The 18203-nt window shown below is 32.1% G+C and overlaps 1 protein-coding gene across 1 annotated transcript; it reads left to right on the top strand.

The window, feature by feature from the left end:
* Positions 1–4047: 4047 nt before the first annotated feature.
* On the top strand, positions 4048–17904 carry LOC132713553 (disintegrin and metalloproteinase domain-containing protein 10-like). The gene is made up of 15 exons (XM_060696192.1): positions 4048–4456; positions 4756–4882; positions 5290–5408; positions 5685–6106; positions 7001–7103; positions 7371–7630; positions 8107–8238; positions 8442–8619; positions 9083–9248; positions 9657–9785; positions 10117–10243; positions 15119–15243; positions 15855–15957; positions 16494–16628; positions 17603–17904. The coding sequence occupies exons 1-15, from the start codon at positions 4339–4341 to the stop codon at positions 17720–17722; spliced, it is 2364 nt and encodes a 787-aa protein (XP_060552175.1). The 5' UTR covers positions 4048–4338; the 3' UTR covers positions 17723–17904.
* The last annotated feature ends 299 nt before the right edge of the window (positions 17905–18203 follow it).

Here is an 18203-nt window from a genome sequence, read left to right as displayed (position 1 = left end):
GAATGTTTCTTAATGCTAGGTTCAATTTTAGTTTTATACTTCGTTTGTAGCCATATGTCAATAAACGTTTAAATCAGGATTTGTCTGAATGTTAAGCATCGGTCTGTAGTGAGATTTCTTAAAAATTTTGTTTTTTGAGTCTGTTTAGTGACATTTTCTTCATTCACACTGCATGTTTTGGACACACCAGAACCCACGACGGAAAGAATATCTCGATGAAGACTGCATAGAAATCCAAAACAAAAATGGGTAATAATATAGAGGAGAGTCAGGAGGGTAGAATCACATTTTAATTTTCTTTAAAAAAAAAGGATTAAATTTTAAATAAATGCATTTGATATGAATTTAATAGACCCAGGAAATGAACACGAGACTTGAAAGATTGAATGCTTTAATGATTGCTATAATAATTGGTTATATTTAATAAGGTATTAGATAAAGGCCTATACTGTATAGATCATTTATTTTTTTATCTTATTCGTCATTAATTTTAAATGAAACAAAATAAACAGATTATATACACGTAGTGTAAATAAAACGGATGTAATATAGATATTCAACTGAAGGAAATAAATCTTTGAAAGAACACTTGAGTAATTTCCAAACTGTATATACCAAAAAAAACACACAGACCCTTCTTTGTTTAATATCTTCTTTACACAATATCGTGAAGTTCCTGACCATGGTAATGAAGAATACAAGTATTACAAATTATTTCACATATTTCTTGTATATCATTACATTTACTTTAATTCCTTATTACACCAATTGACATACAATATCTATACTTTTATTACTATATGCACAGCTGATGTAAATTAATGAAGTTATTTTCATTTCTTCTCAAATAAAGCAATTGTGATGTAATAAAGTTCTCCTTATTTAAACAAGTTTTTTACACATTTTATGGCACAGTTTATAAACAGCAATAAAACTCTATAATAGTGTACAGTAAAGTACGTTCTATGGAAATTGTAAAAAAAATTAACATTAAATAACTATTTCTGACTTATTTCCTAAATTATGAAATTATGAAATGTTAACCTCGGAAACAAAATTTCTCTCGGTTAGTTCAAACTTTATTTATTCAATAAATTGTACATAAAATGAGATTTACAAACATTTTACAAGAATGTAATTCGGAGTGGATTGGAAAACAAGTAAGACAATACAGATCAATTCCTCCCAACATATTTCACAAACATAAATGGGCCGCGTCACGACAAAACCAACATAATGCGTTTGCCACCAGCATGGATCAAGACCAGCCTGCGCATCCGCGCAGTCTGATCAGGATCCATACTGTTCGCTATCAGTTCATCTACTTGTAATAGAGTTGGTAAGCGAACAGCATGGATCCTGATCAGACTGCGCGGATGCGCAGGCTGGTCTAGATCCATGCTGGTCGCAAACCCATTATGTTGGTTAAGTCGTGACGCGGCTCAAATGAACATTTTCTCTCTGTTGCTAAACAATTTCACTGGACATATATAAGTTCAAAAATCAATTTTTTATACATTTAAACATATATTTTAGAAAAAAGTATTAATTGATCTAGTATTTTGTTTTCATTTAGCTAGACATTTATTACCAAATATTAACATACATTCAACGTGTTAAGCACCTCACATAAAAAAAAATCCATTTTACAACATTATAAAACACATGAGTGTCCTTTCTAGAAAGAAAAAAACAAATCATTTTTGGGGCATAATATGACTTTGAATAGTCAAAATGGAATTTAAAACATTGCTCTTAATTCAATCAACACAGTCAAGATATGTATAAGAAGTCAAGAAATGCACCAGAAAGCAAGTTATTCCTGCAATAAAGTATTAAGCAGATTCAGTAATCTATGTAATGTGAATATCACGCTTCACTTCTGGTGTCAAGTATCCATCCAAACAAATCCAATAAAGGAAGTTACAAAAACAATGAAGGCAATCAATTATGCATGGAAATCTCTTGTAGGGTATATATACCTGAAAAATCAATAAAATCACTGATGGTTATTAGTGACTCTAAGTTGTTTACGTTGACACAATTAGCAGCAATTTATACGACGGTAGACGCCATTTTTCTGGAATTGTGATATTATACAGTATTTCGTTTTGGAGATGAGATATGACAAGTAGCTGCATGGTGAGTCAATTTTCTTAAATTAGCGTTATCGTAAATACAGAAGTAACAATAAACATGTATAGAAAATGCAGCAATTAATTTTCAATTTTTGTAACAATAACTACGCTAAATATCTTAAATGAACTTTTTTATCTTTCAATCTGGACACAAAAAAATTATTCATCATATTAGAAGAAATTTCAAAATGTTATACTGGCTGAATAGCTGGCAGTGCAGTGGTCAGACGACATGAATCTGTCGGCTGAAATTGGTTTGCACTAGTTGTATGTGTACATCTTGTTTGATCGAAACTTTTACATACATTATAATAAAAGGTTGTTGCTCAAAAAAAGATTATGGAACAAACATTTAACTGTTTGCAAATTATTCTGATCATTACCGTATTTCTATAGATTTTTTTTCCATTTAATATGATTTAACTTACATATACAGTAGCCTGTACGTTCATATCGAATATCGTTAACTTGGAAAATACTTAATGATGCTGACAATCTGGTTAAGCATCAACAATTAATGACATGACAAAAGGAATATCCGACATACCGATCAATATAACCAATTTCCAACGCTTATATAATCAAAGTGTTATTTATTACAGTACAGTTATTAATTAAGCTCGATTCTGGTAAGCAGGTTATGGCTTAAAGCAGCATGCTTCCAGATTCATGCTATTTTCATGAAAAGTTTGACACTGTATAAGAAAGTAAAATATTGTAACGTAACCAGAAGAAAGCAATTAACACATTACAAAGAGCACTCACAACTAATGAAAATTACCAAATTGAGGTCAAAATATTCAAAATAACATTAACTGCGTCAGTAACACTGTAGAAATATGGTTATGAATACTGATAAAGCAATAATTAATCGCACATAACATGTAAAGTATTACGTAGATCTTCGAGTACCTGTACTATCATTTAATGTTTTTGAATATGTAAAAAAGTTACATATCCTTTTACATATTGAAAATATAAACAGTTTTATTTGCCACAAATATCTTAATACTTGCTAATTATAATTATTTAGTCATGCCAGGAATATATTCATATTCCACGTCCAGAAATCGAGCCTTTCAAATGTTTAAAATCAATATTTTTATTTCATCTCTAGATTGTTTAATGCGAGCAAATTCATTTAATATTAATATAAGTTTGTGCATTTAAATTCCATGTATTAATTCAAAAACAAAAATAATAACACTGGGTACTGATATTATATTAAAATATTTGAGCCGCGTCACGAAAAAAACCAACATAATGTGTTTGCGACCAGCATGGATCGCATCCGCGCAGTCTGATCAGGATCCATGCTGTTCGCTTACCAACCCTATTACAAGTAGAGAAACTGATAGCGAACAGCATGGATCCTGATCAGACTGCACGGATGCGCAGGCTGGTCTGGATCCATGCTGGTCGCAAATGCACTATGTTGGTTTTGTCGTGACGCGGCTCATTTATAAATGTTTGTGCTGAATTAATAAAAACATTGCGAAAGCGTCACATTTGGCGAGTTTATGAGATATTATATTTGAGCAAGTATAGTGACCAATGGTCATTTGCAATAAACTTATCATGACAGATTGTGTCTAATGTACTATATTCATAAGACTAGTGGATCAAGTTGGATTAACGATCTAACTTGTCTGTCCATATTAATTAAGTATGAGCACATCTGTGGATCTTGTAAACCTTTTAATTTGTTTTTCTTTCTTTTTTTATTTGTTGATTTCTGCTGAAGCCGATGCAAGGCGGTGGGGTTCAATTTTCTGTACGATCATTTGAGTGTGTATAACTATTTCATTACAGCAGTCATAGTTGCCACGTGTTTACAGTTTCATTTAAATGGGCCTGATTGGCTTGATCTAGCATTGAAAGCATCCGATTTGTATTATGGGGTCGGTAGTTCGATGATCGGGTGAGGCTTTCTCCTCGGACAAATGAGTCTGATGGTCAGTTGTTTTTACCATTGATTCAGAAATCATGTGGGCTGAGTAGTCTGTCACATGCGAAGAAATTGTTAATTACTGGTTAGTTATCTAGATAAGCCGGTTAGGTTGATTTACCACCAATATATGACCAAAAATGTGTTATAATTGTCGTAAAAGCAAACAAAATAATATAAATGACTAAGGTACATATTTAATGTCTTTTAAAATAAACATGTATTTATAGTCTTTTCAGTGAGTATGGCGTAATGGTAGCAAAACAACGAAAAATGGAAATCACAAAATGGCCGTATTGCCCTGTGTCAGCATCAGGAACCTTAAAAATTGCAATATTTGTTCTCCTAGAAATAGTACTATGCAAAACAGGTATGTTGCTTTTTCGTGTAACAAATTTATACCACGTGACCTGACGTACTGTATGTTTCTTTGTTACGATTATCTTTAATAGTATTTCTTTATAGTACTAATACTAATTTCCTAAGTGCTTTACCAGTACATGCAATATTGCACTTAGAATCGTGACTTTTTTTAGCAACATTTAATCATATAATTTTCTGATTACAAATATAATATATAGTTATTCCCGGAAACATAACACATACTTTTTGTTAATTAAAAAGTTATGCTACTTGTATATAATAAAAAGGTAATGATCTCCACTTCAGAATCTCAGCACATTCCATTCATTCGGCATTATGAAAGAGTATTTTACGACCACGTGACAATAAGAGACCACCACGTGATCAGACGCTCAGCAGACGACTTGACGTTTCAGTTCTGGGCGTTTGGAAGGTAAATGAACAAGTTTAGGAAAGTTATATCACAACCAAACTTGAATATTACATATAAGCATGATGTACCATTTAAATACAGCAAAAAGTACATACATTTTATTCAAGCAAGAAATGAGGTCAAATCTTAATCAAACACGCTATTTCTTTTTCATATATTATAAACCTTCTTAAATTAGGAGCAATTTTCATTTATACAAATGTAGTTTCAAAATATTTAAGTAATATTATTGTTGATTATTTTGTAACGTAAAGATGTGCGTGGTAAAGTAATTTTCGAAATGTTTAAAACCGCTGCCACCAACAGTACAATTATAGTTGAGGCCATTGCTTTTTAGCTTACAATATATTTGGGGTTATTGTAATTGACAATTATTAAAAGTTAATGTGTATGGCAAAATATTTCAGATCATTTACTCCGGTCCTTCGGCAAGATGATAGGCATCTTCATCAAAACCTTGTCATTGAAACTAGTAAAGGAATTAAGACTGAAAACAGACCTTTACCCTACTCCGGATATATTAAAGGTAAGATTCAAATCCAGTAGGTGTGTACATGTAAAATGCCTATAAAGACATTTCTGTTCTTGTTGTTGATGTTTGTTAACGATAAAAATTGCTTAAGCCTTGGCAATAATTTGCTTTAAGACTTTTGTACCTCAGTAGAACTTTAATTGTTTATTAATTTATAAATAATTATAAATGGCTTTATCTCATTGCCTTTGGAATTTTCAAAGTGAATAACCATCAATATTAATTTTACGCATTTGTGATTCCATTTCCTTCTTGTCATTAATATTTCAGAGGATCATTCAAGCATTAAGGGAGTATTGACTAAAGGAGGGCACTTTGAAGGGAAAATTATTACGCACAATGAAACGTATTTTATGGAAAGAACAATTCACCATTTTCAACACGCCGATGAATTCCATACATTAGTTTATAGAATTTCTGACGTCACGTTTAATTCGTCACATTCTTCCTGTGCGCATGCGCGTTTGAAAGAGAGGCAGAGACAATTGACAGGAAGTCGTTATTCAAGCACTGCAAATGTAAAAAAATACGAAACTGGCAAAACGATAGATACAGTTACATCTGCGGGTGATAAGACAAGAAATTATTCACGAGAATTAAATATAGAGAATCTGGAAAATGAAAAGGTTCAGAACAAAAGGGTGAAAAGAGAGCTAGATCCGACGAAAAGAATCTGTGAACTTTACATGCAGGTTTGAAATGTCATTATATAATTATCATATAACACTTCTATAATCTTAGCATGTTAGTTACAAATATAAAAAATATATGTTGTAGATAAAAGCATAACATTGTGTATAATCTATGGTCACATTGCGCAAAACATTCAGTGCTAAAGGAACTAATCTTTTGAGAGTTCGAGGAAAATAAATTCTAACTCAAGACCTTGAATTGAGTTGATATATTTATTCAAATGACAAAAAAAAAGATTTGCTGCTTAAATAACTTTTTTTTTTTTTTTTTTTGGGGGGGGGGGGGACTTTCAATGGCTTTGAGTGAGAATAGTTTTGGTAGCTTTGTTTTCAGAAAGACGCCATACATAAGATTATATTGACTTGACTAAGTTGACTAAACTTTGAACGTAGGGTCTTGAATACTGGTCTATGTACTAAATTAAAACATTTTATTTCAAATCTTGAAAATCGTATCGTTTCTGCTATGTCAAGATATCAAATACTGATAGTGAAGGTATGTCTATCTCCCATTATTGTTTTTAAAAACATTTTTTAATAATTAAATAATATTATCAGTTAAATTCAAAACAAAATTGAAAACTTATTTCAAGAGTATTTTAATGACCATTTTGATTAATACATGTGTATGTTAAATTCTAAGGACTATCCGTGTCATAAACAGGAAGAAAAAAAATAAGTAAAACCTTTGCATAAAAATCGACTCGGTCACTTTACTTAAGCTTTCATTTTAGAGAAGCTTGACTGATATATTTCCACTTGGAATTTAACTAATACATACATTAAAAGTACAATCAGCCCAACACATATAAATAAAATAAAACGAATGTCGACAAAGTAAACTGCTTTTTTTTGTTATTTTACAATTAGAATTATTTCATGTACTGACTTCAGGCAGACCACAAATTTTATGAGAAATACGGAAGTAACGTCGATACCGTAGTTGAGAAATTAACACAGCACGTACAGGCTGCTGATGGAATGTACAGGAATATAAGTGAGTATTCTTTATAATATTTAAATAATATGTCTCTATTTTATTAATTTAGTTGACTTTTACCTCGCAAATGATACTTTGATATATTTAGAATTTATATAAATGTGCATCCCTTTAAAAATGTTTCGGAAATGGTAAAGAAGAACTATTTTATTGTATTCCGTTGTTTACATCCCTTAAAAGATATAACTTCAAACCAATCTGCGTTGTTTCTCAACTCATTGTCCTTGGATAATTTTGCAATTTTCTGACACATACTTTGTTCAGATTTTGACGGAAACGGCGGAGCCGACAGTATTGGCTTCATCATTAAAAGAATGAAGATATGGGATGACCCGGGAGTGGAGGCATATAAGTACGATGGCAATTTCGACGTGGACTACTTTCTTGACCTACATTCACGGGACAATTATGACGCATTTTGTTTGTCATATATGTTCACGTATCAAGACTTTTCCGACGGCGTTCTCGGTCTAGCATGGGTTGGTCATCCAACGTCGGCCGGCGGCATCTGTGAAACGTACAAGGTGATTACATATGCCAATTTTCATTTGCTGTTAGCCATTTTGAAAATAGTTCGTTTATTTATATCAATGCAGCGAATTTGATTGGTTGCTGCACTTACTTTTGAAACAAAATGGCGGACTTCCGTCATTTTATCAACATATTTTATAATAAATCGCATTTCGTAATGTTATGTAAAAGAAATGTTCATATACAGTAACGTTGCAAAATATAAGAGTAACCACAATCGACAAACACTTTACTTTTTTAAAATATGCAGGTTGTTTGATGAACTATATATGCGTGTTTAATTCAGCCATTAAATATGCATAATGGATATAACTTTAATTAAAAAAAAACACACACAAAAATTTTAAAGATATATTAAAACTGTATTAGCATGAATATGAAATAATTAATACTCGATTGAAATATATTACAAAACTAAACATATTTTTATAAAACAAAACAACAGTTTATAAAAGTTTACATATTTCAGACATACAAGGGAGGTGAAAGTATGGGCCTCAATACTGGTATTGTGACACTGTTGAACTACGGATCACACGTACCGTTTGCTGTCTCCCAAGTGACGTTTGCACATGAAATTGGTCATAACTTCGGATCTGATGTAAGAATTCGCAAAGCTGAGTTATTGAATAAAAATTGTTTGTAGTTTATTAGTCTGAAATCAACCATTTTCACATTTAAAAATGAATCATTAATCAACAAGTTTTACAATTACCAAGCGTCTTGTTAATTTTGTCTCTCTATTTATATTTATAATGCGCTTTGAACGACTTGTATTGTAGATTTGCATCTTTTTTCCCATAGCATGACCCGGAATCCGATCAGGAATGCACGCCAGGCGAAACGGCCGGAAATTATATAATGTATGCGCGCGCAACATCCGGGAAGCAAGAAAACAATTTTAAACTTTCAAAATGCAGTGTTGAGCAAATATATCCTGTTCTTGATGTTAAAGCAAGTGGAACTGATGGTTGTTTCGTGGGTAAGGTTCGTTTGATTAAGGTTTAATATATTTTGACCGACAGTTTGTTCATGATGCAGTTCATTGACCAAATTCATTTTTTTAATTAATCAAAAATTGGCGATAATAAAGGAAAGCCCTAGTGCAGAATGGTGTGTCCGAAGTAGTGAATCATTTCTTAGTAAAATACAGACATATATTTGGCGTTCTTCGAAAAAAGTCATCTACACTAAATAAACTACCCTAGAAGTTGTGGAGTTCCCATAGTCTCGGAGTTTCACAGTATTTTGAAAGAAAATACATGACATAACTCAAACGGCTGTCTTAAATGGTTAAAGTCAATTAAAAATGACAGTAGTTGAACTTAAACATCATTCTGCAAACATTTTAGATACATTAAATACATAATATGGCATTATTGTCTCCCAATTTTATATATAAAAAGAAGTAGATGTTATGTTTAATAATGGTTACTGATTTACAGCTGACACGGGTGAGTTATGTGGTAACATGGTCGTGGAAAGCTCTGAGGAGTGTGACTGTGGCTGGGAGGACCAGTGCACTGAAAGTTGCTGTAACCCGATGGTGGACGATCCGGACGCACCTGGTGTAGAAACACCATGTATAAGAAAATCATCGGCTGTTTGTAGGTATGGGTATTGGTTACATCGGTTTCGTTGCATATGATATATATTTAAATTACATTTGTGGTCTTCCATATATTTATGATTGTGTGTCTTACTTTTACTATTAAATAATGTCCAAAATATTTGATATATAAAATAACAATACTGCCACTTAACAGAAAATGGTTACATAAAGCTATATTATTGTCGCGAAAAAAAACATTGCTTCCTTTTGCCCTGTTAGAGCATTTTTTTTTCATAACAACATTGCACATTTTTGTAAGATCACGTAATTAGACTTTGCTTGTTTGTACATTGTATGATATTTTAGTCGTGTTGTTTGCCCAGGCATATAGCGCTCTATCAAAATTGCCATGCCATGGGTTCCTATATTTAGATTTTTTTGTCTTTACATTGACATTTTGTATTCAGTCCAAGTGAAGGTATTTGTTGTGATGCCAGTTGTCAGTATAAAAACGACAGTGTAGCTTGCAGACCGGAATCTGATTGTTTAGACGAAGCTATTTGTACATATCCTTTTATTGCTGTTTGCGCATTAAAGTTTTGACACTAACATTTAATCATTTGTTTCTTAATAAATGCAATAACCCCAACTTTGATATAAACCTGCATATAATACACGCGTATTCTTCAGTCAAATCATTCATACATAGCGTTCTTTTACCATACAATGGTTTCCAAAATTTTAAAAGACTCCCGAGTCCATTTATTCAAAAATATAGAATAATAAAAATATAAAATAATAGGAATATAGAATAAAGAAAACATAAACTATAAATATATAAGATAATTAAAATTAGAATAATAGATATATAGAATAATGAAAATATAAATAATTAAAATAATTAAGATATAGAATAATAATTTATAGAATAACAAAAGCACCACTCCTTAACATGCTTCTCACCGGGACATCAGCAGGTTGCCCGGCATCTAGTCACAAACCGAACGCAACAACATGTGACAACAGTGACGATCTTCTTGTTTGTTACAATGGCGTAAGTAAACAATCACTTTATCACATAAATCAGGCAGTCTTCGGCACTTTCCGTATTAAATAAAACCTTTTGGGACAATATTGTTTTCCTCCTGTTTATATTTCAACATTTGACCTCCATCGGACACGGACGGTGGCAAAAATTGCCGAATTTACACGATATATTGGTTGGTGATATGTCTCTTTAGGAGTCTTAGTTTGTTACACGATACTCTGTGTCGCCGTTATATGTCGCAACGACGCTAAGTGTCGCACTTGCCGCTAAATGTCGCACTATTGCCGCCAAATATCACAACCACCGCTAAATGTCTCAAAAGATTTTGCCGTTTAATGTCGCAATGATGAGTTAACGTAATCTTCTTACAACTCTACAGTTTAATGTCGCAATATTTAAATTAAGGATTAACAACTGGTATTATGTCAATATTAACTTTATGTAGGTGATCTCTATAAGATAGGAAAGGAATTGAAATTGAAGTCATCTTAATATGGCATAATTATATGTATTTTGATGATGTCATTATATTCAATTTTTAATGTTACAAATCCATGTATGTTGAATGCATTCTTATTCATAGATTTGTTTACTGTCATGTGAATATTTCAAAATCTGTGTATACTCTGCTTCGTTTTATATTGCTGCTTATTTAACAGAACTAAAACACTGCAAATGCGAATACATGATATTGCTTTATTGCACATTTCTATAAATTCAACAGAATCATTATTCAATTGCATGTGTGCTATTGCTAGATTGCATGTTGCTTCTCACTTAACAGAATTTCTGAAATAGAAAAACAAAAACAGAATATTCATATAGGGACAAAAAAATAACGACTTAAAAACAACATACAAACATAAAGATCAACACACATGGATTGTAACATTTAGACATTACATGTTATCAAGTTACATATAATTCTGGCGGACATTTCCCTCCATAGTACTCATCACTCCTTTGAGCTGCATGCCTCTTTAATAAAACCTAACCACCTTCAAATTGTCAAGTTGTTCTGCCGGGAACCGTGAAGCAGTTAAGTTTTCCACGTCACAGACGAAATCTGCGGTGTATTTAAGACAGTTTGTAATATTATAATTTTTAAAAGTTTAGTGGCATGCGTCATTTTTAAAGCTAGCACCACATCAACAAGCAAAGTATTTAAATAACGGCGAATGGAAAGGGCTAGATGATAGAACTGAATAGTGTAAACATTCATGTTAAAATATAATTTGTGGTTAAAATGCAAATTTGTTTATGAAAAAGTTAAGTCTGTTCTAACATAACAGCATAAAATAAAGCACATTCAGGGGGCCTTTAAATAACATTACTGCAGACATTTGCAATTAAATATGACCCAGTGACATGTCGCATTCTTTTATTTGCTTAATTTGTGTTATAATAGCCTAAGTTAAACCGTCGCATTCAGTGCTTTCAGCGCTTTGATCTATATTGCATTAAGTGTTAATGATCATATCATTTTCTTTTATCATCCAATTGAATTCAATGACAAGTTTCTCATTTAACTTCAAACGTTTCATAATGCAAAATAGCTCGTTGATTTGCTTTAAATGTTTGAAATCGGGAGAATTGTACGTGTGCTTGGGTTACCATAGCAGCTCATGAAAGTTTCGGAATTCAGTCTCGGTTTTAGGAAAATTCTACAAGAAGATTATCACACCATGTGATATACTTAAGAATTCCGGATACCCTCCACTGAATTTCAATTGTATTTTAAAGTAACAGCAAAGTTATCTTTGAAAATATTACTTAAATCTAGTGACGATGTATAAAAAGTCACATGGGTTGGCTACCTAAGTAGATGTGTAAAAATTTAACTGCAATACTTTTTTGTTTGTCATTGAAGTAATAATGTATATAGGACTTTCAAAAACAGTATCAGAGCGGGCGCTATGGTGCAATGGTAACACTGTCTGCCTACCAATCAAGGGGTCGTGAGGTCGATCCCCCGCTTCTCCAATGAAATGAATAACAGACTGACTGAACATAGAACTCTATAGACTTATCGAATAGAACATACAACATAGACTAAAAGATTAAAAAACATATGCAAATTTGTTTATGAAAAAGTTAAGTCTGTTCTAACATAACAGCATAAAATAAACCACATTCAGGGGGCCTTTAAATAACATTACTGCAGACATTTGCAATTAAATATGACCCAATGACATGTCGCATTCTTTTATTTGCTTAATTTGTGTTATAATAGCCTAAGTTAAACCGTCGCATTCAGTGCTTTCAGCGCTTTGATCTATATTGCATTAAGTGTTAATGATCATATCATTTTCTTTTATCATCCAATTGAATTCAATGACAAGTTTCTCATTTAACTTCAAACGTTTTATAATGCAAAATAGCTCGTTGATTTGCTTTAAATGTTTGAAATCGGGAGAATTGTACGTGTGCTTGGGTTACCATAGCAGCTCATGAAAGTTTCGGAATTCAGTCTCGGTTTTAGGAAAATTCTACAAGAAGATTATCATACCATGTGATAAACTTAAGAATTCCGGATACCCTCCACTGAATTTCAACTGTATTTTAAAGTAACAGCAAAGTTATCTTTGAAAATATTACGTAAATCTAGTGACGATGTAAAAAAAGTCACGTGGGTTGGCAACTAAGTAGATGTGTAAAAATTTAATTGCAATACTTTTTTGTTTGTCATTGAAGTAATAATGTATATAGGACTTTTAAAAACAGTATCAGAGCGGGCGCTATGGTGCAATGGTAACACTGTTTGCCTACCAATCAAGGGGTCGTGAGTTCGATCCCCCGCTTCTCCAATGAAATGAATAACAGACTCTACAGACTTATGTAATAGGACATACAAACATAGACTAAAAGGTTTAAAAACATAAAGATACAAACTAAACTAACCATAATACAATTCGAAAGACTTAACGGAAAAGAAGAAAAGAGACAGAATAAGACTAATAAGAATAATGGAACTATACAGGAACAGCAAACAAACACTGATAACAGAACAGAAGAATTAATGGAATACGAAAAAGACCTCCTCCAACCAGGAGGCGTATCATCCAAGGGAAACTTCAAGGGTTCGGATAAACATGAGGACAAGCTCACATCTGGTAAAAGGTCAGGGAAAAGTGGAAGAAACTTGTTGTTTGGCAAGAAGAGGATAACAAAGTAACGGAATACGCAAAAACGGAATATGTTAACAACTACAGACAGCAAAAGCATTAAAAGAAATAAGACATAAGAACCGAACAATAGTCCACAATTACAAAACTACAGAGATGTGCAAGACACGTCTTACAGACAACAACAGACAAGACAAAAATAATAGAACATAAACCAAAGCGGAAATCAAAGCACAGAAGGCGCTGAATTTGTTTGGGTCTCAGAATGCCAGAAAGGTGAAGGTTGTGTGATTATAAACCAATTTGTTTTTGTATAGTGCCACCAATGCTTTCCAGTGTTTTAACTGTAGTAAATTTGTAGTAATTTGACTTAAACAATTTAAAAAAATGAGTTGACCTTAACTCCAGACCTCTCGATTCATAAGCGAGCGTGCAAACCCCTCGGCCACGGTGAATATATATGTAAACGGCCTGAAGAAAACCATACTATTCTAAATTAGGGTTTGTAACTCTTATTATTTCGACGCTAAACCTGTTGTTTAACACAGATGTAAATAATCATGGAGCTTACTATAAGCATGTAAATCTATAAAGAATAAAACAATATTAGAAATCTTCGACCATTCGGGAACTATTTTGCTTGAAAATTAATGCACCTGTCATATAATAATCTTTACGCATTGATCTCCCTGAATTTTTCGGCGTAAGTGTACATATAAAGGGAAGTAACCGCTTTAAAAAAGCGGACTACTTTCGGCATTTGCAATTAACAGCATCAGAGTCTGAAATTTCACTACCATTATTTGTTTGGTCTGACGACCCAAACAAATAAAAACAACAATGTAAATGACAATAAGAGACATAACAATATATACCGGAGAGGACAGATAAACGTCTGCCTACAAAACCTCTACTCCACTAGAATCACTAAGACGGATAAAAGGGATAGAATGGAACAGATACAGGACAAGAAAAATACTAAGACAATAAGACAAAAACACATGAGTAAAAATAAAACAGAACGAGAATAACAAAAATAATCAATTGCAAAATAACTTCACGTCCGGCCGAACAGAACATAAAATGGAACAAAACATAGAATAACAAAACAACAAATTAAACGGAAAAAGACTTAACTTAAAAAAAAATTGACACTAGAAATTTTACCGACCATATCAATATTTTTGTCAGCATTTCTTTAAAATGCACCCATTCTAGACCAATTCACCGGGTCGGCAGATGGACAGATGTCCAAAAACTACTAGATATGTGTAGACATTTACTCACTATTTTTTGTAATTTAATACCATTAGCTTACTAATTTTATCATGAATCTTACGACATAAAACGGTCGTGTTGCGACATTTAACGACAAAGGAAAATCATGCGCCATTTAACGTAACCATTGCGAGATTTAACGGCAGAAGATTTTACAACAAATTAGCAGCCGTAACGACATTTGCGTGCGACATTTAACAGTACCACGTGCACGATAATCTGAATGCATAGATTTGTCTTAGAATTACAGTCACCACACACTGTGTACGTGTTCTATTCCTCATAAATTAGAATACATGTAACAGTAATGTACCGGTTATATTCGTCATAAAATATAATTCATATGTTACAGGAATGTACGGGTTCTATTCCTCATAGATTACAGGAATGTACGGGTTTTATTCCTCATAAAATAAAATTCACATGTTACAGAAATGTACTGGTTCTGCTTTATATAAATAAAAATCACATGTTACAGGAATGTACGGGATCAATTTGTCTGGTTTATGGGCGGGAATCGTGTCAATGTTCACCAGACTCCCCTAGTAACTGGAAAGACGAGAAGTTATGCCAGGTGTGTTGTATGGATGGAAACACCTGCAAGTAAGTAGACCATATTAATAATTATTATCATATTGTCTGATACAATTTGTGACAACATTTGCAGTAAATTATTTAACTTAACTTAAAGGCACATTAAGCAGAATTTTTTTTTCCTTTTGTAGAAAGCACAAACATGTGCTTTATAATGTAATAATATTTAGAACATCTAAAGGAATGAATAACGTTGAAATGTGAAATAATTTGTAATAAAAGGAGCAAAATGATAACAAACTGGAACATGTATTTTGACTTACTTTACTTATTGCCAAAACGCAAAAGAAGCCACAAATGGTTCAGGTATATGGTTACTGAATATCAAACCTTCTATAAACTTAATCCTTGGTCAAAAACAAAAGCTTTTGAAAAATAATAAATAAAGTGTTTTATGCCTAGTGGGTATTTTTGAAGTATAACAATCATATATGAACGGTCGCCCTTGGGGGGAAAAGACAATTAAAACATATCTAAAGAAATTGTTTTTATTTGCTGTAATTTTTACTCTTTGTAATATACGAATCCTTATTTTGCCATGCCTTTATACACAATGCACAATAAGCACGAATTTACCCATGATTATTTGAAATCTAAGATTTTTTATATTAAAATATCAGATCATCATATGAGTTAGATGACGTACCAGACGCCAAGTCGTTGGCGGGACAGCCATGTAATGATTATCAAGGATATTGTGACGTCTTTAAAATTTGTAGACAGGTAGGTATTGTTTCTGCATGAGATGTAATAATATAGCAATTACTCATTGTCTTGTCCTGTATTTGATTTCATTGGGTTTCAGTATCATATTGAAATGTAAATTAATAGCTAGTAGGGCGTCGTCTTTTTTTTTTGGACGTTCAAACAGGCACTCTTAACTGTGACACGGGCACTTTTTCTTCTTGAAATTATTGACGCTCGTACTCATGACAATTCTTTTGAGTTGTCAGGAAGCATAAATACGGTACTTCTCATAGATAGACAATGTTTTTTTTTAGGTAAATTACTTTTATTGCAGAATTTTATTGAAGTCTAGGAAATTCAAACTGAACATTTTAACTGGAATAAGAGAGTGCACTAACCATGTTTGGGAAGCTGTATTGTTAAGTTAATTTGATCCTTTCTCAGAAAATTTTTACCTATATCATATAGACTTTAAAACGTAACATATCTTCTCTGTGTGTACTCAAAAAATGTTATTTTACATTAGAATAAAAAATGTATTTTAAAATATTCTTCGTCGTTATCATATAAAGGTTAGCCCTGAAGGTCCACTGAGTAATCTAAAAGCGTTGCTGTTCTCTGGAGACGCGATAAATGCCGTCAAAGATTTCTTGGTTAAACACTGGTACATCGGTCTAATATTCGGATTTGTGTTTATCGTCACAATCGTAAGTATTGACGTTGTCATTCTAGTTAACAATTGCATGCAATAATATATCAATGTAATAATATCATTATTAATAATAATACAATGAATGTATGCAACATATTTACAGAATATATTTGCCAAAGTTTGCAGATCAATTTAAAAGTATAAGAACCCTTTGTTGCTTAGAGAACTTATTTTCAAAATAAATGAAAGATAGCATATATATGGCAAATCTTGAGCTTAATATGATATAAGGATGACTGCCAATATCCGATTATACCAACAGTTCCTGAATAAACTTTATTATTACATAACCTATATTTTTATATTATCATTATTTCTGTATAATATTACAGATAATGAGATTTGGCAATATATTATTATATAAATTTACCATTGCACAGTTAAAAATGTATAATTAAAGTATCATACTTTTAAACCGGAAAAATCAGATGTGATTTAAGAGGATTCAATATCAAAAATGTTTTAAATTAAGAAGCCAACCAAGACTTTGACAATGTGCAGGAAAGCTGACCTCGGCTGCGTTTTATAGAAAGTCGGTGACCAAAACTGGGATTCTCCTATGTTATGATTGTTTCAATTTCTGAAAACAGATTGTACAATAAACACTTTGCGAATAAAACGATTTTTCATTGTATTTTTGATGTTTCTCAAGAAAGTTAATTAATTTTCTACAGTCTTTGTCTGAAGGGTAAAAACATTTTTTGAAATGGTCTTAAGTTAATTTCATGTCCCAGAACTTAGAATACACTGAATATTTTCTATTTAACGCAGGACTGGTACATGCATAATAGTTGTGGATTAGGTACGCCATTGTGGCCGTCATGGCTGCAAACATTTAAAAGGTTTAACTAATATTTGCACTCACTTTCAAATATATATGTACTATGATATTTTCACTTATTAATACTAATGTAAGTACATTTATATTGTTTTATCATATGCACACTTATATATTCATATATTTCACAGGTGCTGGTTGTAAAATTTTGTTCAAAGTCCCATAAACCTGTAGATCGGGATAATGGCAGACATTCGAACAATACGAGAGCACCAAAACCTAATCAAGTCTATCCAGACAGCTATATGTAGAGCGAACATTATTTTTACATTCTTTTGGCACAAATTTTCAAATTCTACAATGTGCCTACGACAGTTACTTTCAATTGTAAAACAATTCAATTATAACACAATTTACGTACCCAAAGTACAGATAGGTTTGTGTCTCAGACTGATGCAGTACGCACAATACGTAGGTTAAAATGTATCCAACGGATGCAATGTGATTCAACGTACATGTATGCAGTAAAAGGCAGTGAAATACTAATGATAGAACAAGGAGCAAAAACATAGAAGAACAGATACTGATTTTGTATTTAGAAGGTGCCTTTCAATTTCCCAAGATATTGTTGATTTTTGACTGATATTGATGTATGCTAAATAATTGTTATTTATATTTTTATACTTTCTTAAATTGTTTGCAATATTTCCTAAATGAAGACTGTGATATGATGTTTATGTTGTTAGACTGTATTGATATAAAATCACTTTTTACAATTAGAATTAACCAACT

The sequence above is a fragment of the Ruditapes philippinarum genome, unplaced genomic scaffold (genome assembly GCF_026571515.1).
Source record: "Ruditapes philippinarum isolate M1 unplaced genomic scaffold, ASM2657151v2 ctg171_1_1_1_1, whole genome shotgun sequence".
In the NCBI taxonomy this organism is placed as follows: domain Eukaryota; kingdom Metazoa; phylum Mollusca; class Bivalvia; order Venerida; family Veneridae; genus Ruditapes; species Ruditapes philippinarum.
Note: the sequence above shows the minus strand (reverse complement) of the source record. Positions and strands in the feature narration are given on the sequence as shown.